This window comes from Phacochoerus africanus, chromosome 11 (genome assembly GCF_016906955.1).
Source record: "Phacochoerus africanus isolate WHEZ1 chromosome 11, ROS_Pafr_v1, whole genome shotgun sequence".
NCBI lineage: Eukaryota > Metazoa > Chordata > Mammalia > Artiodactyla > Suidae > Phacochoerus > Phacochoerus africanus.
In genome coordinates this window covers 19,911,941-19,935,461 of record NC_062554.1, presented here as the reverse complement: position 1 = coordinate 19,935,461, position 23,521 = coordinate 19,911,941, and the positions used below count along the sequence as shown (strand labels likewise).

Genomic DNA, 23,521 nt, shown 5'->3' with positions numbered 1-23,521 from the left:
AGGGGCCATAATTTTTATGAAAGTAAGTCTATGTCTTTTATGTCTCATAGCTCTGTAGCTTCAGAGTCTAGAATAGTGCCTGGTACACAGTAGTGCTAAATGTTTGTTGGATTGAACTAAATTCCAAGGTCCTAGCCATTTAATTCTCAGTTATCTTGCATAACAGTGAGATTATTCCAAAATAAGCATGGCTCGGGGGGCTTAGAATGGGACTTTGAATAGGACTTTAGGAATCCATGAAGCACCTAAATTGCACACATGACAGCTGCTAATTGTGACACCTTAATAAACTCAAAGTTGACAGCACAGGGCAAGACACATAGTAGATTCTCAAAAGATATTTGAATGTGGTTCTGTGCTGCGGTCTTTTTTTTTTAGGGCTGCACCTATGGCATATGGAGGTTCCCAGGCTAGGGGTCTAATCAGAGCTACAACTGCCAGCCTACGCCACAGGCCCAGCAACACCAGATCCAAGCCACGTCTGCAACCTACACCACAGCTCACGGCAACACTGTATCCTTAACCCGCTGAGAAAGGCCAGGGGTTGAAACCACATCCTCATGGATAACAGGTGGATTCATTTCTGCTGAGCCATGACAGGAGCTCCCCTGCTCTGAGGTCTTAAAGAGCATCCTATACAAAGGGAGAAGGAGAAAAGAGAACTCTTTCGGCATAATAAGAAGACAGGGCCATCATAAATTGTAATACGGTCATTTACCCAAAGAACATTTATTAGTGCCAGCCATGTTTGGCAGTAATGCTTTCCAATTTGATCTAAATTTGAAACTGTATCACCTTATAATATCCAGATACTCAGAAAACAAGAGGTATTTTCCAAATCCACAAGGAACGCTGGATGTTTCCCCTTCTGTGCTATTTTGTTTTCACATATCCCATAGAATTTACCCTACCAAATCATAATGTATCACTCTGTGTATGTCTGGCTTTTCCACCGATTATGCCCTGCTCGTCTTCATTATCCCCATCACTTAGTATATAGAAGACAGCATCAAGAATACAGATGGGGAGTTCCCGCCGTGGCTCAGCAGGGAACAATCCTGACTAGGGTCCATGAGGATGTGGGTTTGACCCCTGCGCTCGTTCAGTGGGTTGAGGATCCAGTGCGGCTGTGGCTGTAGCATAGGCTGGCAGCTGTAGCTCTGATTGGACCCCTAGCGTGGGAACTTCCTTATGCCACTGGTGTGGGCCTAAAAGGCAAGCAAAAAAAAAAAAAAAAGAATACTGGATGAAGGAATGGATGAATGAATACTTATTTAAATTCCCTGCATCAAGACAGAACTTGGAAATACATTTAGTAAAGTGCAACAGAAAAAATGCCAATGTATTACCTTTCAAGGTTCATATTGTTCCCATTCTGCTCCAATTTGTTTGGAAAACTGAGGTTTGTTGCCTTGGCAGGTGAGACGGCTTGTCTATCTTGAGTTACCTTGGGTGATAAGATCTCTGTGGGATGAATGAAAGTGAGTTTCCTTACAACTCTCAATAGGTGGTTTGTACCTGATACCGATTTTTAAAACTCATAACTTTACTAGGAAAAAATTTCATGTAAGGTACACTTTCTTATCTTTAAATTACTGTCCCTTATCCTAGGGTGGTTAAAGTATGTATTTTTGCTGTATACTCTGCAAAGCTCTGGCTGGGCAGTTTACAAAATGCAAAAAGGCAATTTTCTGACCTTAAAGATTTTTCAATAAATATAGTTGAGGAGGAAAAATAAGATGTAAAAAGAAAACATAAAACCTCTTATTTATGGAGGTCTTACGACCTGCCAACAGTACTAAGTGTTTTACCCACATTATAAATAGCAACTTAGGACAATTACGCTGAATGTCTAAATCCCGAATGAATGGTGCCATCTTTAACGGTCTGACATGTTCAGAGAAGAGAGAAGTCACTTCAGAATCCAGTGAGGAGTGTTCATGGAGGAGGTGAGATGTGAAAAGGGTGCTGAGAAGGGAGTAGGATTGGGACAGACTGAGAAAAGGAAGGGCAATCCAGGCGAGAGGAAAGGAGTGAGCGAAACATGGAGTTGAGGAAGGGCAAGGCACATTAGTAGAAGAGTATGAATAGACAATTTTGCTCAAAGAAAGAGTCTGTAGGGAACAGCAATGAATGAAAGCATGTGAATATTAGACTAATAAAAGTTTGTATGTTACCCCAGGGGCCACATGTCATAGAACCAATATTCATAAGACAGAGTTTACCCACTGACATGTTTTCTTTGGCCTAGTTAGTATTTTTTTGTTTCAGTGTCAATTGTTTCAATGTCAATTATCACTATCTAACAATCAATAGATTTCACATATCAGAAAATTTGATACCCAAATCAATAATCTGCTAGAGGAAGAAGCCTCAAAGGGTAGTCTGGCAACCCCTGAGGATCCCTGGGGCCCTTTCAAAAAGTCTTTGAAGTCCTAGGATTCTCTTTACATGCGTCAATCAAACCAACATATCATGACAGAGTATATGAAGTAGCTATGAGACTCCACTATCTTCTATAATGCCAGATACCAAAGATGTAAAACTACCACTCTTCATTTTTCGTAAAAATTATTATTTATGCTAACATAATGTGACATCCCATCATGTGACATCCAGCCCAGTTCATACATTTATGTTACCTGCCTGGACCCTACAGAGAACTGAGTTTTGACCCCTTTCAGCAGTGGGGAGCCAGCAAAGAGATCAGAGTCTAAAAACCGGAGAGTCATAAAATGGTAAAAGTTAAGATATGAGATTCCAGGAGTAGATGTTTGTTAGAAGCATACAGTGATTATTCATGAAATTAACTTTATTTATTTTGGCCAAAGGAGTTCCTAAGCAATATGGGTTGGCTCATAAGGAGTAAAGAAAGACAGATTATACCCAGAAACCATGACCTACCTGGGACGCCTTCTTCCTTGTCTGGCTGGTCTTTTAACTTGTTACTTTTTTGTTTACTCTTTCGATCTTCTTCTACAATGGTTTCCATAAGTGGTTTGTTCTCCATTTCCTTGAACTCAACCCTAGGAATAAAGCAAGATATTTGTCCATAGTGACTGTGTAAACTCTCAATTCTGAGAAGGAACCAAGCTAGCTCCCTGATTCCAAATGAAATAAGCCTACTTCTCTCAAGGGGGTAAGTGCTTTTATTTGCTGAGTACAAAACATGGGCTCATTCTCTCTGGGGCTAAGTCTGGGAGCTGACCAAGACCTTGCCCCTCTATGCTGAGGGCCCAAAAGCAGCTCTTTTAAAAATTGCTTTCTAGGCCTGGATTTAAGTTTTGTTTTTTATTTCAGTTTCAATGTGTCTTTTCTAGTTCTGTAACCAGATACCATAGGCCTGATACAATAAAAGGTGGTTTTGGATAGCCTGAAAGCAAGGATTCATAGCCTAGTAGGCAGGATGCACCCAGAAATATCCACTCCTCTCCTCCCTCTTTCTCCTCCACACTTCTCCCTCCTCTCCCCCGGCAAACACGAGGGACTTGCAAAGGCAAGGGGGGAAGGGGTCTGTTCAGTTGGTGTGCACAGTTGTAGATTTTCTCAGTCCCAGGTATGGAATGCTGGGTTAAAGTTCAGGAGGAGAGGTGGTACTTACAGTAAATTCAGGGACCAAATGTCACATAAACAAAACACCTACAATTGTTTTGAGTATTTGAGTCCTCATGTCTATTTTCAGGCTAACTGACAGGAGCCCCTTTCTCTGTTCCTTAATTAATTGTGATTATTTCCTTCCTGGAATGCCTAAGCTAAAATATGTTCAAGGAGACAACCGAATTTGCCTTCCAAAATACAATCAAAATTATATATATATATATATATATTTTTCTTCTTCTTCTTCTTCTTTTTAGGGCTGCACCCACGGCATATGGAGGTTCCCAGGCAAGGGGTTGAATTGGAGCTACAGCTGTCAACCTACGCCACAGCCACAGCAATGCCAGATCCGAGCTGCGTCTGTGACGTACACCACAGCCCATGGCAATGCTGGATCCTTAACCCACTGAGCGAGCCCAGGGATTGAACCCAAAATCTCATGGTTACTACTTGGATTCATTTCCACTGTGCCACAATGGGAACTCCAATAAAATTATTCTGAATGCACTATTTTTAATGAGTAAAGCAACATGCTGCAATGGAAACAACACTGGAAGAGTCAGGAGCCATGGTTTACTTTCCAGCTTGACCCCTCAGTTGCGTAGCCATTTCATCTGCAAGATGAGAGGCTTGGACTAACTAACCTCTGAGGTTTATTCTCCCCCTTCACACTGATTTTGCTGAGGTAGATATCATACAGTCTTTCCAGGAGGGAGTTGTTCCAAACCAACAAACACAAGAGGATATCACGCAGTCAAAAACCATGAGAAAATAATACTCTGGGAAGCTGGTTATTATTCTCCAAACTTCCTTTACCCGAAATGTGTAGTAGTTAATGGTATAGCAATTAAGATAAAAAACATAAGTAAGAGCTCATAATGATAAGTAATGACCAAACTGGAAATAAAACCCAGGTCTCCTGATGCCTATTCCTGTGCTTTTAATACTGCTACCTGTCACTTCACCTGTTAAAAAAAAAAAAGAGTGAGAGAATTAAGAGTACAATTAATTTTGCTCCTCTGTAAAAATGGATAAAATTATAATATGTATCTCAAATGGTTGTAGTAAAGATTAAACACAAGACTGTTGAGAAAGTGCTTAACAATACCTGGCATCTGGTAAGTGCTCCATAGACAATATCTATCATTATTATTATTGTTATAATTATCACTATTATAATCATTTCAGCAGCAGCCGCCGGTAAGGCCCACTGTGCTCTTGGGGTGAAGCTGTACCTTGTCTTTCTAGCCCCTTCAGCAGTAAAATCAGAGCTCAGACAGGAGGGAGTCTAGACTGAAGGACAAGGAAGAAGCCAGGCCAGGGGAAGGGGTGGAAGGGAAAGAAAAGCCCAGCAGGTGAGACAAATTTTAGTAATACTGCAAGGACTAATTCTGGTGGGAGGTGCTATGAGAATGTCCAAGGAAATAAGAGTCATTTAAAAAAGGAATATCCTCGGGAGTGTCCATCAAGGCAAAGTGAAAACAAATCCGACTAGGAACCATGAGGTTGCAGGTTCGATCCCTGGCCTCCCTCATTGGGTTAAGGATCCAGCATTGCCATGGGCTGTGGTGTAGGTCACAGACGTGGCTCGGATCTGGCATTGCTGTGGCTCTGGTGTAGGTCAGCAGCTATAGCTCTGATTCATCCCCGGCCTGGGAACCTCCTTATGTTGTGAGTGTGGCTCTAAAAGAAAAAAAAAAGGAATATCCTCAGTTCCTGTTGTTTTTTAACTTAACTCAGAAAGTGTGTGCAGTAAACCCTTCTTTGCTGGAACACAGAGAGAGAGAATGCACTAGAAGAAACGTGAGCCAGAAAAGGGTGTTAAACACTGTCCAGTCCCATCAAGGGGTCAGCAAGGCTTGCTGTGCCTAGAGGAAAGCACTGACCTTGGAAATGCAAGCACGCTGTTGGGCCGCTTCCCCAAGGTCTCTCTGCTAGACAACACTGAGTCCACTGTGCCAGGCCTCTGGGGACAGGGACAGAGAAGGGTTACATTTGGGCTGTGGTCCAGGACACAGACAAATCAAAGCCACAGGCTGCTCAGAGGCCTCAGACCACCATGACACTCGCTATTGTTATTTTTGTTTAGTGCTTAAAATCCAGCGAGGAACGATCTCATTTATCAGCCACCCAGTGTGGTCACATACCAGTTCCACTGATGCTGCCTTTTCTCCAACCATCTCCTCCTTGGAAACTGCCTTCAGAGGTAACAGTTTCTTCTAGACAACTTTAAGAGGAGAGCCGACTTACTGAAACTATCAGGAAAATGGGGAAGCTGGGTAATTCCTCCTCTTAAATAACTCTAAAACTGGGTAATTAAGAGAAGGGCTGTGGAGTCAGGTGTACTCATGTTTAAATCCCCACACTGCTCACAGCTCCATAGCCTTAGACCATAGGTATGTGGGCATAATAATAGGATCAAATTCATAGGATTTTTATGAGGTACTGTATATAAGTGGCTAGCATATAATAAGCACTCCACAAATAGTGGCTATGATAATTACCATTTGTAATAATATTATATAAATTATTTTATAATGTTATTTATAAAATATAACATCCCATATAACACAAATATTATATCATAATGTATCATTATTAAATTATACTAGTATAGAATAATATATACAATTATTCTTTTTGGATTAATGACATGGTTTACAAAGGGCTCTGAAGGGGATTCCAAAGATAGAAGTTTTAAAAATATTTTGAGCAAAAGCAGCATCACTGAAATTAGCACAGAGCTTCCCCCGAGAACTCTTCTGCAGGACAGCACTCAGGTTTACGTTATGGAATATTTAGGGGAAAAACAGTCACTCTCACAACTTTACAGCCATTTCCCAAAATGTGTTTTATAGACGTGAATGAACACTGGCTTAAGCTAAAGTTCCATGATTAAATACATTCAGGCATTAAAGCAGCTTCTTCCCAGCCAGACTGCTCAGATTTCATGTCCATGTGCCTTTTGCCTCTGTCCACGAGGCTCCTATACAGCAGTTCTCCACCTCTTGAAGCCTCCATTTCTGCATATAATATCCCTCAAGACTGATTCTTTTGGAAAATGCACCTTAAAAGTACGTCTTAGAGGGCAGTGGGCCAACAAAAACATTATTCTTTCTTTAAAACACATATTGAAGCTTAGAAAGTTCTGTAGAATCTCTGTGGGTGAAAGATGAAGCAGCACTTTGGCCTTGCTTCTGGTTTTGCAGATCTTGCCTGTGATTTATGAAAAAGAAAGGGTGTTACCTGTGCGTGTGTTTGTACTTTCCACACACAAGGTTGGTAGCTGCCTTAGCAATCCTGTATGAAGCCAGAGTGTGGAGAAAACACCAAGAGCCTTACTAGGCCCAAATCTGTCTCCTAAATCCCTATCCCAGAGCACCATGAAAGGAGAAATTAGAGGGTAGAATTAGACCATGTTTATAACCTTTTCTTTTATAGCTTTTCCTTTTTTTTTTTTTGTCTTTTTCTAGGGCCACACCCAAGGCATATGGAGGTTCCCAGGCTAGGGGTCTAATCGGAGCTGTGGCCGCCAGCCTATGCCAGAGCCACAGCAACACCAGATCCAAGCCGAGTCTGTGACCAACACCACAGCTCACAGCAACACCGGATCCTTAACCCACTGAGTAAGGCCAGGGATCCAATCCGCAACTGCATGGGTCCTCATGGATTTGTGAGCCACAACGGGAACTCCAGCTTTTCCATTTAAAATCAGGCTTTTGTTCTATGGGACACAGGATTCTACAACATTCATGATAATCCAATTCATTCATACCAACTTCTTTCCTGCACTAAGATTCACTTAGTTCTGTTGATGGACTAGTTTGCTGCCTCCTTAAACTCTGCCCTGTCCAACCTAGCACAAAGTTCACCGCAGCTACTAAATGGTTAAGAGTGCTGGGTCAATTATGAAATTTCTTCTACAACATGGCAAACTGAAAGCTAATTTCCATGACTTTATTTTTCTGTAGACTTGCATTAAAATAAAATAGTGTAATCAGCACACACGCACACACAACATAACTGGGAAGTCAGGGCTTGAATTCCAGTTCCATTGCTAAGCACCTTGAATTCAGGTTCCCACATAACTTCTCTGAGCTTTCATTGTTCTCATTTGTAAAATCAGGATAATCTGGTTTTGTAATGCTTTGAGACTCAAGCGAAGTAATATATGTGGGGAAAAAGTTTAAACTATAAAGCACTATAAAATGTTCAGAATTATAAGAGTTTCTATCACTATTTTTATTTTCCGGTTGGCATTGACTCAAAACTTAAAAATTCCTTAGCTCCTCTAATTTTTTTGTCAGAGTTAATCATTTATAAACAAGCACTTCTTTGACTTGGGGTAACTGCCATTTAAACCTGAGTTTCTGGAGTTCCCATTGTGGCCCAGGGGAAACGAACCTGACTAGTATCCATGAGGATGTGGGTTTGATCCTTGGCCTCATTCAGTGGGTTAAGGATCTGGCATTGCCATGAGCCATGGTGTAGGTAGCAGATGCGGAGCGGATCTGGTGTTGCTGTGGCTGTGGTGTAGGCTGGCAGCTGCAGCTTCAATTTGACCCCTAACCTGGGAACTTCCATATGCCTCAGGGGTGGCCATTAAAAAAATAAAAAAATAAAAACCTTAGTTTCTTTTTTTACAAGATGACACATTTACGGATGATTCAGAGCACCAATCAGGAAAGGGGTAAAGAGAAAGGAAACATTAATTTACGTTTGTTAGGGCTTTTGCCAAAGTCCCACTTCCATCCATTGTACAAAGGAAGTCCTTATAGAATCTCATCTTGACTTTGCCGTCTTTGATCACGAGGACCCCAATTCCTTTGAATGTAAACTCCACGTTTTGTTTGGTGGAAATGGATCGTGATAAAAAAAGCAATGTCTCCTTCACGCATCCTTCCACTACATCTCTGGTAAATGGACCCTCCAGAGATATCATGACAAAATTAAGTGGAACAACTGGGATGTCACCTAGAGGAGAAAGAGACAGTTGGGGTGAGAGAAAAGAAGTGGAAATTACCACAAGGACATATCATATATACTCAACAAATTATCATCTGATTCTCAATATTCAAAAATAGAACTTTCCACATAAAGCCTTTAGTTGTACCCTAGATATTAATCAATATAATTGATTAATATAATGATTTTGATCAAAGTAACAACAATTAGCTTTCTTAGCAACACTCCAGACAAATTTCTGATTTCCTCTTGGAGACATATTTCTAACTGTTTCTCTTCATCAGAGGGTTTTCTGAAGTTTTCAGTCTCCTTATATTTCAGGACATGCTCAACAATATTTGCCTCTCTCCTCCAGTTATCACATCATTTCTAAATGATCATAAATCTCTGCAAACATAAAATGTTTTGAAAAGATAGCCCTCTCCACTAAGTGGGTCTTATCAGAGGGTATCAGACTGGATGGCCTGCAGAAAGCTGTTCCTCTCTGATGAGGCCATAGATGGCATTGCAGAGGAACATGGTGTGACAGCAAGCACAGAGTCTATGCAACTAGAAGAGATGTAGGAGCTAGGCAAGGTCCATAAGTCAGAAAAGGAGGAAAACAGGAAAGATGATCAAGATGATAAACAAGGTCCACAGATAGACCAGGGCAGAGAGAAGATAAGAGCATTCTAGGAGTTCCCATGTGGCTCAGCAGAAACAAACCCAACTAGTATCCATAAGGATGTGAGTTCCATCCCGGGCCTCCCTCAGTGGGTTAAGGATCTGGCGTTGCCCATGAGCTGTGGTGTAGGTCACAGATGTGGCTTGGATCCCAAATTGCTATGGCTGTGGTGTACACCAGTGGCTACAGCTCCGATTCAACCCCTAGCCTGGGAACTTCCATATGCCTTGGGTGTGGCCCTAAAAAGAAAAGGAAAACAAACAAACAAACAAACAAAAACAGAACATTCTAAACATTCATTCAGCAAACATTAATTTATAGCCTTTTCCATGTCTAATACTGCTGGATGATGAGAACTAACAGCTTTACAAGATACAAGCTTCCCTCTATCAGCCCCTAGTCTCCTGCACAATTGAATAGTGATTCTGCACATCTTCCTCTGGATTCCCCCTCCCATCTGCACAGAGCCTACCTGCCTTCCAGCCCATTCATGTCAGTAAGGACGCTGTCGTCTCCTGATGGACAAGCCAATGGATGTGCTGTAAATCTTACAACTTCTCTGTAACTTCTATGGGCTATGCCCCTTTTTTCTTAAGTCCATGGCGCCATTCTCAGATCTCCCGTTTCCTCCTCCTTGGTCTCCTTTGCTGGTTTCTTCCTCTTCTACTTCTTATAAGATGGCATTTGTTTAACAGGATTTTATCTCTTCTTACTTTATATGCTCTCCAGGGCAAATTTATCCTAACCATGACCACCCTTCTGAGCTCTGAAATCACCTATAACTAAATATCCCGAAGGGAATCTCTAATACAACATGTCCAAAAGCAAACTCTGCCACCAGCACCTGGCTTTCCCTCTCATTCCCTGTGGCATGAATATCCATTTATTCTCCAAGAAATCTGATCACCCTAATTATCTTCCTTCCTCTTGCTGCCCACTGCTCTCCACTGGTAACCAAATCCCATCAGTTCCACATCTGAAATATCTCATGAATAGATTCCCTCATCTTCCCCCTGATGTCTACTGCCTTCATTCGGGCTTTTACATATTTTACCAAACTACTATAATTAAAAGAGCTACTACCTTCCTAACCTAAAAACTGGACCAGTACAGATAATTCCCTGCTCAAAATCTCTCAGGGGCTCTCAGTGTGCCTACAGGATGAATTCCAAAGTCCTTTTCAAACCAAATAAGGCTCCTTAGACTTTTACCCCTACCAACCTCTGACTTCCCTCTACTTGACTCCACAGTCAAATGCCCTGGCCCCACACCTGCTATTCCCTTAACAGGCTTCACTCTTTCCCTTATACTCGAATTGTTCACACCGTTCCTGAAATAGTTTCCACAGCTTCTCTGCAGCAAAGTCCTGCCATCCTTTAAGACCTCCTGTCATGTCATCCTCCTAAACCTCCTCAGGCCAAGTTAGGCAGCCTTCCCTCTGGGCTCCCCTGGCATTGATCCAGTCCTGATCAATGCTGCTTTATAGCGCTTAATCATGTTGCATCATTTGCTTATATATTTATCTCCTATGCTAGATTCTGAGCTCTTCAAAGCAAGGACCATGTCTTAATAATCTCTAAGAATCCCTCTATAATATTTGATGAGTTACCTAATGATGAAGAATCATAACCCCAAAGATAAACTCTTTATTCTTATGAATGAATTCAATCATATCTATTTAATTCTGAAATTTCCTCGACTTGGTAAAAAATTAATTATAGATCTAAAGTACATTTTTGGACTATAGTACAAAATCCAAGATGCAAAATAAGCTCTACTCTAAGGCACAAATGTTTATACACAAAAAAAAAGAAAGGAAAAAAAAAGAAAAGTTGACTTTCATTTGGTAGGTTTTTGATGAGTCAGGATATTACAATTCTCCAGTCATAAAAGTCTAGGTAAAAATGGCTGAAAAATCCATCAAACTCATCATACAGAATATATGAATAATGAATTCTAAGGATAGTTTGTTGGTTTGTTTTTTTTTTCCAATTTATCATTTTTTGGTGGAAAGTTACTCTGAAAATTAACTTTCAGGGAAGTCAACAGAAAGGAAACTCTGCCTTTTCACCTGCTGGTATCAGGGGTAGATATCTCTCTTTATCCAGATATGACTTTGCTATAGGAGAGGATGCTAAGGAAGGTCAAAAGGTCAGCAATTAGGAAGGAAGCACCCAAAGGCCTCTAAGTAACCAGGGCAGGTGTCACGAAGTCCACACATTAAAGCTGGAACATAAGTGTCCTGCAGCAGTTGTCATGTCTGCTACCATATCTCTAGCACCTGGAACAAGGTTTGACACATAGTTGGGCCTCAGTAAATATTTGTGGAAGGAAAGAAGGAGGGAGGGAAAAAGGAAGGGAAGGAAAGAAGGAAAATTTTAGGGAATTATAGAATTATTAACCTCCTTACAACTCAACTTTTAATAACTTACATGTAATTATTAACCTCCTCACAACTTTGAACTTTCAATAACTTACATGTAATGGAAACACAGTTGTCTTTTTACAGCTGATGCCAACTGTAATTCTTCCAACCAGTGATCCTAATTATAATTCTCTTCTTCATGACTTTTAATTTCTTAGGATCTGACATATGAGTAAAATCTGTACGACTTGGTGATGTGGCTTTGTATAAATCTGCCTTGATGTCACATCAGGCCTTAAGCTACTGAGGTCTAAAACGGCCTGTAGGAAGACTCTATATTATATCTTAACTTGACCCTCCCTCTGCCAAAGGCACCACCTGAAAAGAGAGCTCCTCAAATTAGAACCGAATAAAACAGCAACTGGCCAAGCTTTGCCCTTTCATTTTCATCCCCAGGCTGGCCACCTGGGAAAGTTTTAAAAATTAAATACATTTACCAGGAGTATATGCTTTGTTTTGTTTGAGTCCGTGGATCTGTACTAACTTCTCCGCCATGATAAACATGGGTCTCTGAATTAGAATAAATTTGTTGTTTCCCACCTCCAGTTTTTGTCTCATGAAAGTGAAAGTTCCCAGTCCTGGAATATGAACCCCCTGAAAAGAAAAAAGGGGAAAAAAAAAACAAGAGAATTCATTCTAGGAGTTCCTGTCATGGCTCAGAGGTTAACGAATCCGACTAGGAACCATGAGGTTTCGGGTTCGATTCCTGGCCTTGCTCAGGGGGTTAAGGATCCAGCATTGCTGTGAGCTGTGGCGTGTGTTGCAGACACAACTTAGATCCTGTGTTGCTGTGGCTGTGGCGTAGGCCGGCAGCTATAGCTCCGATTCGACCCTTAGCCTGGGAACCTCCATATGCCACGGGAACGGCCCTAGAAAAGGCAAAAAGACAAAAAAAAAGAGAGAGAGAGAGAGAGAGAATTCATTCTAAAGGTAAAGAAAAATAATCTTTAGGACTTTATCCCAAAAAGCATGAAGAGAATTAAGCTTAGGCCTCAAAATTCAATGATGCTCATGATCTCTTATAGCCTTGGTATTTTACGATTCTAAATTTTCAAATGAAGTATTTTAAAAAAAGGTATAAAGTGTACTCAATCAATCCATGGTGCTTTTTTTTTTTTCCCCCTCTCTTTTTTTTAAAGGCTGCACCCACAGCATATTTAAGTTCCTAGGCTAAGGACTAAATCCAAGCCACAGCTGCAGCAGTGCAGAATCCTCAACCCACTTCACAGGCCGAACCTCTGCAGTGACCTGGGCTGCTGCAGTTGGATTCTTAACCCACTGTGTCACAGTGGGAACTCTTCCATGATGCTTTTCTGATTCCTCATCTCCATATTATTCAAAGGCTATGAGGACAAAGAAAACATGGAGTTCCCGTAGTGGCTCATCGGAAACGAATTTGACTAGCATCCATGAGGAAGCAGGTCACAGATTTGACTCAGATCCTGTGTTGCTGTGGCTGTGGTGTAGGCTGGCAGCTGCAGCTCCAATTAGACCCCTAGCCTGGGAACCTCCATATGCCCCAGGTGTGGCCATAAAAGACAAAAAGGAAAAGAAAAAAAGAAAACTTGTATGGATGCTTTTAATCTATACTCTTGTCCTAAATTGTGTTGACATTTATTTTTATTTTTTATTTTTTTTTTGTCTTTTTGCCTTTTCTAGGGCCGCACCCACGGCATATGGAGTTTCCCAGGCTAGGGGTCTAACTGGAGCTGCAGCCGATGGCCTATGCCAGAGACCCAGCAACATCTGCGACCTACACCACAGCTCACAGCAACGCCAGATCCTTAACCCATTGAGCAAGGCGAGGAATCGAACCCACAACCTCATGGTTCCTAATCGGATTTGTTAACCACTGAGCCACCATGGGAACTCCTGTGTTGACATTTTAAATTTCAATCATTTGCCATTGGAAGGAGAGATTTTAAGAAGTTGTGAGAGCCTCTACTTTCTCATTCTCTCTTTAGGTTTTATGTCCCTCTGTTTATGTCAGACAACCCAGCATCCACGTCACTTGCTGCAGTGTGGTGATCTTGGCTGCTGGGTAGAAGCACGTGCTTTTGTCTCTCACAGTGGATCTCTGCCTGCCTAGAAATATCATACATCAAGAGTTACAAACTCAATGCCTACAGGAGCCAAAAAGAACACAAGGCAGGCATCAGCAAATGTGACGGCTAAGGAGTGCATGCCCTATCTAAAGAGGAGAGCCCCTTGTCAGCTCCAGCCTAGTGTCACATGTAGGAATGGGAAATGGCATCGTTAATCTGCTGACTTTTTAAGAAAAAAATACTAAACTTTATATAAACTCAATTTTAAGTGCTGACAACTAATTCAAATTATCAGACCAAACAAAATAGGTTTCAAAGATCAGTTCAGCTCAAGGACTGCCACATTGGGACCTCTGAGTATAAAAGCTTTACAACATCACAGCTCCCTCCAAACTCTCAAAATCTTTGTTCAGTTCTATGGCAACCAAACTCAAGACTTGACGAGAGGAAACAGCCCAGCCCTGGATAAAGTTTCTCATTTTTGGCAAGTTGTGAGTCCAGTCCCTGACGCCTTCTTATATTTCAATTAAACTCCATTTCCTACAAGAGGCATTATATCCTCCTATAGCTACTCCAGGAACTATCTGATCATAAATGAGCAGAATTCACCTATTTCCTCTACACACACGTGATTCGTGATACACTTTCTATTATCAAAAGAACAGAGCTTAAAAATTCATTACCTGATGGTGAAATCCATGTTTGTTAAATCTACCCTCCCCAACCCCAAGTGTAAGCATCATAAAGATCACAAAACTGCAAATTAAACTGGGTGGCTCTAAAGTCTGCTCTCCTGCTCCCAGAAAAACTATATGAGACTAAGGAGGAAAGATTCTGTGACCTCCTACATTAAAATTAAAGTATGAATCCTACCTTGTGCAGGGATAGCTGCCGTTCCACAAATTCTGACACATTCCCCCAAATAGTAGAGACTTCTGAAATTCAAAGGAAACAAAAAATAGTTTATGAAAGCACCCCTGTGGTAGATCTTGGTGTTCATAAATAAAAATGTAAATATAAAATGCAGAAGAGGAGGAGGAGAAATTTCTGAAGAAAATCTTTCTAGCATAAAGGGAACTTTGTCACACCTCTTAGAATTAACCAAGCATAATTTAGCCCTTTTCGGGGGGGGGTTGCTTTTTAGGGCCTCACCTATGGCACATGGAAGTTGCCAGACCAGCGGTCAAATCCAAGCTACAGCTGCTTACCTACACCACAGGCATAGCAATGCAAGATCCAAGCCGTATCTGTGACCTACATCACAGCTCACGGCAACATCGGATCCTTAACCCACTGAGCAAGGCCCAGAATTGAATCTGCGTCCTCATGGATGCTAGTCTGGTTCTTAACCTGCTGAGCCACAACAGGATCTCCAATCTTGCCTTTTCTTAAGGACCCATTCAGTAAGCTCTAAGGGTCTATTCTGTGCCATCTGTGGTATTTACCAGGTTGCCATTTCAGACACAGATGCAGTTGGGACAAAAACCAACTCTTTGCCCATTTTACAAACTGCTTGATTTATGGATACAGTGTGTTAACATGAACACTCATTCTCACGCCATTCTCTAACACAGGAGGAAGGCCGAGAGCCACTAGGGCATGGAAGGCTGTTGTCTGCACACTAACTGTCTCTGTACTTCTAGTGTTACTAAATTCTTGACTCCAATTTTCAATCTCATTTGTCACTGTTGAAGTGCAGCTGTCACTTCTCTGTGCTGCTAGTGCTCTGTAGGCTCCCAGCCCAGTCCTAATTCACTGCTTCTGATCTGCTGTGCTCTTGATTTCCACAAATATACTAATACTATGTCTAAAATAGTATCTTTTAAAAACAGACCCTTGGACAAGGGGCCCAAGGGGCTTTACACTGAATCAGCATGGACTTTGCACTGTTTTGAATGATCAGAGGGAGGCCTTCTATGTTTATTTTCTTGTCCTGAGCTGCCACCGCCCCCCCCCCAAAAAAATGTGGTAGAAAAATGTGTAGTTGCCAATAACCAAAGTGTTAACATATGATACGAAGGTATACTCTAGGTATAACTAATATTTGTAAATATAGGAAATTACGTCTATGTTGACATTTCCATTCCAAACCTAGTCATGTGTTTATTACAGATACTTTCCAATGAGGCACTCTTTGCAAATCAGAGGAGTGTTATGTTTTAATTCTCAAAATAAAGGATCAAGAACAGTGGTATTTACCAGGTTGCCATTTCAGACAGATGCAGTTGGGGACAAAAATCAATTCTTTCCCCATTTTAGAAACTGCTTGATTTATTGATATAACTTTTTCCTAATGGCTTAAAACACTACCTAGAGTTTCCATTGTGGGTCAATGGATTACGAACTTGTCTGCGAGGATGCAGGTTCGATCCCTGGCCTGGCTCAGTGCCACAAGCAGCATAGGTCACCAATGCGGCTCAGATCCAGGAAGCCTGCAGCTGTAGCTCCCATTCTACCCCAAGCCTGGGAATTCCCATATTCCAAAGGTGTGGCCATAAAAAGGGGGGGGGATCTCATTCTTAAACCACTACCTAAAGCAAAAAGTTGCAGTCTTCTAATCCAGTATATCAGGCTATAAATATTTTTATTAATATGCAGGGAAGGAGCAGGTTGACAATAAGAAGTTGCAGTGACTCTTATGGGCATCTAGGAACAACTTGAGTGATAAAACCTCACTCACCAAGAAAACTAGGGCTACATGCTACAGTGAGCTGATTACCAAGATTCTGCACTTTACTCTAAGTCACAGATATATGGTTTACTATAATCAGGTTATTTCTTTTATTCTGCCTCATCCTACTGCATTCCCCAGTCTTTCTCACCCCCATAGGCAAAAGAATTCTACTGCAGGCTAATAACCAAGAAGGTATTTCAAATAGTCCTTCCAAATATTCTAAATTCAAATTTTCATCATGACCAAAAGTGTTATTAATTCACTAATAATATGTAGTCTCAGTATCCATACTTGCATGGAGACCTTTCAAAATAATTAAGTCAAAACTGTTAAGCCTTTCACCTAGACTCATGGTATGCAGCTCAAATTTCAGGAAAACTGGGAGTTCCCGTCGTGGCGCAGTGGTTAACGAATCCGACTAGGAACCACGAGGTTGCGGGTTCAGTCCCTGCCCTTGCTCAGTGGGTTAAAGATCCGGCGTTGCCGTGAGCTGTGGTGTAGGTTGCAGACGTGGCTTGGATCCCGAGTTGCTGTGGCTCTGGCATAGGCCAGTGGCTCCAGCTCTGATTCGACCCCTAGCCTGGGAACCTCCATATGCCGCGGGAGCGGCCCAAAGAAATAGCAAAAAGTCCAAAAAAAAAAAAAATTTCAGGAAAACTGTCTAACCAAAAGGAAATTATTTAACTGGAGCCAGGACAAACTATATAGCTTGTAACCAAAGCCTAGTGAAAAGACTTGACTGAGCTTAATTAGAAATTTGAAGATCGTCTTTCCTCATTTGAATGATACATTCAAGTCCACCTTGTTGTTTTACTCTATAAAATCTAACAGGCACAGTTATATAAGAGCAGAGTTTATTATTCTAAACTCAAATTTGATATTTTTCACTGAAGGATAAGGAAAACATGTACATCATTTCCTTTAGGAAGTTTTAGTCCCTTGCAATTCAAATGGGAGTGGACTCTGGAAATCTTAGAGACTGTGATTCTAACTTGGATTTTTCCCATATCCCAAAGTATCAGAAAATGTATCACCAAACCTCAAAAGAAAAATAATTTTAGAGAGCTCCCTTCGTGGCCCAGCAGTTAAGGAACCTGACTAGGATCCATGAGGATTCAGGTATGATCCCTGGCCTTTCTCAGTGGGTTAAGGATCAGGCATTGTCATGAGCTGTGATGTAGGTTGAAGTCAAGGCTTGGATCCTGCATCACTATGGCTGTGGAGTAGGCCGGCAGCTACAGCTCTGATTCCACCCCTAGCCTGGGAACCTCCATGTGCTGCAGGTGCGGCGCTAAAATAGCAGAAAATAATAATAGTTTTAATCCATTCTAAAAAGCAAATTAAAGAATATACTACTTTAGGGAGTTCCCGTCGTGGCTCAGTGGTTAACGAATCTGACTAGGAACCATGAGGTTGCAGGTTCGATCCCTGGCCTCAATCAGTGGGTTAAGGATCCGGCGTTGCCGTGAGCTGTGGTGCAGGTGGCAGACGCGGCTCGGATCCTGCGTTGCTGTGGCTCTGGAGTAGGCCAGTGGCTACAGCTCCTATTAGACCCTAGCCTGGGAACCTCCATATGCCGCAGGAGCAGCTCAAGAAATGGCAAAAAGACAAAAAGACAAAAAAAAAAAAAGAATATACTACTTCAGTATTTTAAGGAAAGCTGAGGTTATTACTTATTTTAATCAAACACAAGAAATCCAAAAATCACAAGAAATAATCCCTGTATATACTTTCTGTAGTCAATTCAACCTTCATTTGACTTCAAATTTTAAATACTTTGTGTATTCAAAACCATATTTTGTTTGGAAATAAAATGTTCTAAAATTAGGTTGTGATGATGGTTGTATAACTATAAATATAAAATATATTGTATATAATTATATTTTATAATTATATTATTATATAATATATATTATTTTATAATAATTGAATTATTAACAAAAAGAAAAAGAAAAAAAACAAAAACCATATTTTTTGGCCACACCTGTGGCATGTGGAAGTTCCCTGGCCAGGGATCAAACCCATACCACAGCAGTGACCAAAGTCAAGGCAGTGACAATGCCAGATCCTTAACCCACTGAATCACCAGGGAACTCCCTAAAACTGTATTTTTAAACACCAGTGCCAAGTAGGAGGAATAGATATTTTGAATGTACTCATTTTTTAAAAAAAGGACAGAGTATCCATTATGTAAATTATAGATAATATATACTTGAATAGATATTAATATAAAAAAACGAAGCCCCCTGACTTTATAAAACATCTTCTAATACTATGTTAGAATACCATATACAAACAGAGCAAATTACGACAGAGTGATTTGGACAAAGAAACATATTCCCAGAGCACAGGGCAGTCGCAAGATCAGCATCTGTCTGAAGGTCTACTTCTACTGCTTTCCTGCCTCTACAGGTTGCTAGCTATGCAGTCTTCAATAGTTTCCACCAGTTCACATCCGTAAAATGATGAAGGGACCCTCTGACTACTATAATTACATAATATTAAACTTTGGTGAAACAAACAGAAGCAGCAGGCCTTTACATACACAATGATGAAAAATAAATTTGTGTGTTTTGCTGAGACTAGGAGTGTATCCTCATATCCTTCACAGTGGGTCATTTGTGAAAGTTAGTAAATAGCCATTTGACTTCTGCTTCTGTCATTCAACTGACAAAGCCCTTGCCGAAGTCATCAGCAGTCTCCTTGTTAATCAGTTCAATGGACTTGTTTAATGTTCACCTCTCCAACCACTTCCTCCTCCTTTAAGTACATCTCCTTGTGGCTTTTGTGATACTACTTTCTTCTGAGTCTTCTTGCCTCTCTAGGCATTTCTTCTTGGTCTCCTTTGCAGCTTAACCTTCCTCAACCCAGCCATTAAACGTTGAATTTTCTCAAGGTACAACCATAAGCCACCTTCCCTTTTCACTGAAGCAGTCACATGTCCAGGGCTTTAATGACCACTAATAAACAGACAACCCCAAACGTTTATTTAGAAGCCCAGACACCCTCAGTCTTCTGAGGTTGCTGACCTGTGTATCAAACTGCCTAGCTGGATATCTCACAAAGACATTTTAACTTGGATTTTTCATCTTTTAAATCCTGTCCTTTACCCAGGGTTTCAGTTTCAATGAATGACCCCATCATCTACTCAGTTATATCAGCCAGGGACTCAGAAGGCATCCTTGAGACTTCTCTTTTCTCTCACCTCTATGTCCAAGCCATCATTATCATCTGTAGAGTTTTTCTCCAAATAGCCTTTCAGTCTGTCCACCTCTCTCCATTTTACTGCTACCAATTTCAACCAAGAGTGAATTCAGATGATTCATTCTCACTTAGGTTACCCGTTACAGGCATTCTTGACCCTCCAACTCATTCTCCACAGTGCCAACAGACCAATCTTTTCAAAACATAAATCTGACCATGTCATTCAGCTCCTCCTTTAGCTCCACCCAGAACATTTAACAGCTTCCCATCAGGCTGACCATAAAAGCCAACATCCTTAACTTGACTTACAAGGCCCTGCAGAACCAGAGTCCTCCATGTCCCTCTCGGCTCCTTTAGAACACATTCCCTCGCACAGGGAGAGAAGCCACGTTGGACCTTCTTTCAATTCCACCATCACACCATGCTCCCTCTCTCCAGAGCTTTTGCTCTTGCTATTCTCTCTGCCAAGAACACTCTCACCTCCCCTCTACTCCCTACTCCACTGATTCATTTCACCTACTTAATTCTGAAACTGAGCAAGACCCTGTGGGGCCTTCCTGGGGACAAACCCCACCCCCATGCCTCTTGTTTGTAGAAAAGCTTTAGCCTCCTAGGCTTTCCCCCAAGTTCCAAAGAGCAAATTTAATCAGAGAAGTAAAATAAGGCAAAAACAAAGGAAAACAGTCTAGCAAGACAAAATAAGAACAGTTATTTTAGTTTTTTTAGTCATAAAGTCAAGGGCCTTTAGTTCCTCCCCAATGGCTAAAGATAATAAGTATCCTGAGCCATATCCTTGAGTTGTTTGCAGATATTAACACCCCCTTCCAAGTGGAGGAAGTTAACTACATGCTAACCACCAGCATGTAGACCCTAGACAGACTGGAACCAGAAGGTTGATGATTGAGATTCCCAAAACCTCACCCTGTTACATCACCATCAACCAATCAGAGGACTGTACATAAGCTGATCTTGCACCTTGCAACCTGCTCCCTCACATTATCTTTAAAAACCCAGCCCTGAGTTCCTGCCCTGGCTTAGTGGTTAATGAATCTGACTAGGAGCCATGAGGTTGTGGGTTCAATCCCTGGCCTCGCTCAGTGGGTTAAGGATCCGGCGTTGTCGGGAGCTGTGGTGTATGTCACAGACACAGCTCGGATCCCACATTGCTGTGGCTCTGGTGTAGGCTGGTGGCTACAGCTCCGATTGGACCTCCAGCCTGGGAACCTCCATATGCCACAGGTGTGGCCCTAGAAAAGACAATAAATAAATAAATAAATAAATAAGTTCCCATCCTGACTCAGTGGTTAATGAATCTGACTAGGAGCCATGAAGTTACGGGTTTGATCCCTGGCCTCGCTCAGTGGGTTAGGGTTCTGGCATTGCCGTAAGCTGTGTTGTAGGTCGCAGACAAGGCTCGGATCCCACGTTGTTGGGGCTGTGGCTGGCAGCTGCAGCTCTGATTAGACCCCTAGCCTGCGAACCTCCATATGCTGTGGGAGTGGCCCTAAAAAAGACAAAAAAAAAAAAAAGAAAGAAAGAAAGAAAAAGAAAAAAAAAAACAGCTCTGGGAGTTCCTTTTGATTCGTTGGCTCAACAGAAATGAATCTGACTAGCATCATAAGGACACAGGTTCAGTCCTTGGCCTTGCTCAGTGAGTTAAGGATTCAGCATTGCCATGAGCTGTGGTGCAGGTTGCAGATGTGGCTCAGATCCCACGTTGCTGTGGCTCTGGCATAGGCTGGTGACTACAGCTCTGATTAGACCCCTAGCCTGGGAACCTCCATATGCCACAGGAGCGGCCCTAGAAAAGGCAAAAAGACACACACACACAAAAAGACAAAAATAAAAATAAAAACCCTGCCCCGAAAGTCATTCAGGACTTTGGGTTTTTTGAGCAGGAGCTTCCCGTTCTCCTTGGTTGGCCCCCCAATAAACTGGATTACTTTCCTTCACTACAACCTGGTGTCAGCAGGTTGGCTTTGCTGCACAATGGGCAAGTGGACCCAACTTTGGTTTTTTAACAATTCCAAGTCATTCTTCACATCTCAGCTCAAATTTTCCCTTCTTTGGCAAGTCTTGACACACATCCCCATTCTCACCCTCACTTAAAGTTCTCATTCTACCTTGAACCTCCTTGGCAGTACTTACTAAATGTAAATTTGTATTTCTGTGATTACTTGTTTAATGTGTGTCTTCCCTACTAGATAGTAAACTCCAAGGTTTTTGGCTCAACATCAGTTCTCAGTGCCCAGCACATAGTAGGTAGGAGGTTTTCAAAATACTTGAATGAAAAAGTTATAAATAAATTTATAAATATGGAAAATACTTTAAAATCCATAAAAACATGGTAAACACTTAGAATTATTTTAATAGGAAAAAACAGGAGTGATGCAGGGGAGAGAGGAAGAAAGGCATATACTCTATTTTGTCTCCTAAAATCATTTGGTGAAAGCCTAGGCATAATCCCTAAATTACAACTTAATAGTAATAATAGCTTCCATTTCCGGAGCCCCTTTCTTCCCAAGGGTTCTTACTGTTTGCAGACAGACCTCAAGGTCACTATGGGGTCACTCTTTTAAGAAACTATTATTTTAACCACACCTAGTAAGTTTGCCATGAGATATCAGGTCTTCTTCCAAACAACTAGTTCATTTTTTGATCTCACTTTCTTAACACAACCCCAAGATACCAATGGCAACCAAAGTAACAGTGTCCTTAAAACAACAACAAAAAAAGTAGCCCGTTTTTGCATACATTCTGAGAAGCAGCCATTTGGGGGTGGTGTTTGTGTGTGGGGGGGGGTCTGCCTTTTTTTTAGGGCCACCCTTGCGGCATATGTAAGTTCCCTGGCTAGGGGTGGAGAATAGGAGCTATGGCTGCTGGCCTACGCCACAGCCACAGCAAGGCTGAGTCCAAGCCGTGTCTGGGACCTACACCACAGCTCACCTCAACACCAGATCCTTTAACCCACTGAGCGAGACCATGGATTATACCCGCATCCTAATGGATATTACTGGGGCTCTTTTCAGCTGAGCCACAACAGGAACTTGCAGGGTGGTTGTTTTTTGCTAATATTGAGCAGTTACTCTACACTACTCTCTGAGCTAAGCCCTGTATTACTCTCCTTTAATCAAAAACCCTCATCTGGCCCCTTTCTCTCATTAAAGAAGCCAATCAAGCCAATAAACAAAGTGTCTTTTGACAGCCAATGTGAGCCCTCAGTGAGTACCTGCTGGTTGCCAAGGCAACAGGCCCACTCAAGGCCTGCCCGAGGCAGGGGTTATGAAAAAGGTCTTGGCCTTGCCCCCAGGCACTGCCCCTGCTCCAAGTCACTTACCTTCCTGGCTCAGCGAGGGCAGTGTGGGCAGCACATGCCTGCCCAGGTCCGGCAGAGAAGGGACAATGGTGTCCAACATCTCCAGTCCTCAGGCCGCTAGATGCCAGGGTCTTCAGCAGGTCTCTTTTCTTCCTTTATTTATATACGAAGGTTATACAAATCAGATTTCCCCAAACTCCAGCCCCGTCTTCTAGAACTTTAGATGTGCCTCAAAAATAAAAATTTCCGAATCTTCGTTTCTTTTTTGTTTTGTTTTTTTCTTAAACGTTCTTGCGGTCCTTCCCCACTCTGGCTCTCCCTAAACAGTTCCCACAGGAACTCAGAGCTGTCCAGCACTCTAATCAGACTGTGTAAATCTAAGCCCTCACAACCACTAAGAGTTTCAGCGAGAGGATGAGGGCAGAGCCTTGAGCAGGGTAAGGGGGCCACTGGAGGGCAAGCCAGCCCAAAGGAGGGCGGAGCGCGTTGCTAGGACGCGACAAAGGCTCGCTCCGTTGCTAGGGCGTCAGAGTAGGGCCTGGGCCCCACCCCCTAAGGTAGGTAGGGTCTCAGGTTACCAGAGTGATGCCAGAGCTCCAGGCAGCGACGGTGCGAAGTAAAAGGTTTTAAA

General features: G+C 41.9%; 1 protein-coding gene across 7 annotated transcripts in view; it reads right to left on the bottom strand.

Annotated features, from left to right (window-relative positions):
* Positions 1-23,521, bottom strand: part of CCDC81 (coiled-coil domain containing 81) — a 57,884-nt gene that overhangs the window by 24,358 nt on the left and 10,005 nt on the right. For 2 of the 7 annotated variants that reach the window (XM_047752805.1, XM_047752808.1), the window contains 6 exons: positions 22,912-23,043; positions 14,570-14,631; positions 8,315-8,571; positions 5,484-5,563; positions 2,905-3,026; positions 1,350-1,464 (listed from right to left, as the gene is read on the bottom strand). In XM_047752805.1, coding sequence (XP_047608761.1) covers positions 1,350-1,464; positions 2,905-3,026; positions 5,484-5,563; positions 8,315-8,571; positions 14,570-14,631; positions 22,912-23,043 — 768 coding nt within the window. Of the gene's footprint in view, positions 1-1,349; positions 1,465-2,904; positions 3,027-5,483; positions 5,564-8,314; positions 8,572-9,698; positions 10,268-12,088; positions 12,246-14,569; positions 14,632-22,911; positions 23,120-23,521 lie in introns of those variants that run through there. The other 5 variants (XM_047752804.1, XM_047752803.1, XM_047752806.1 and 2 more) reach the window with 5 other exon arrangements.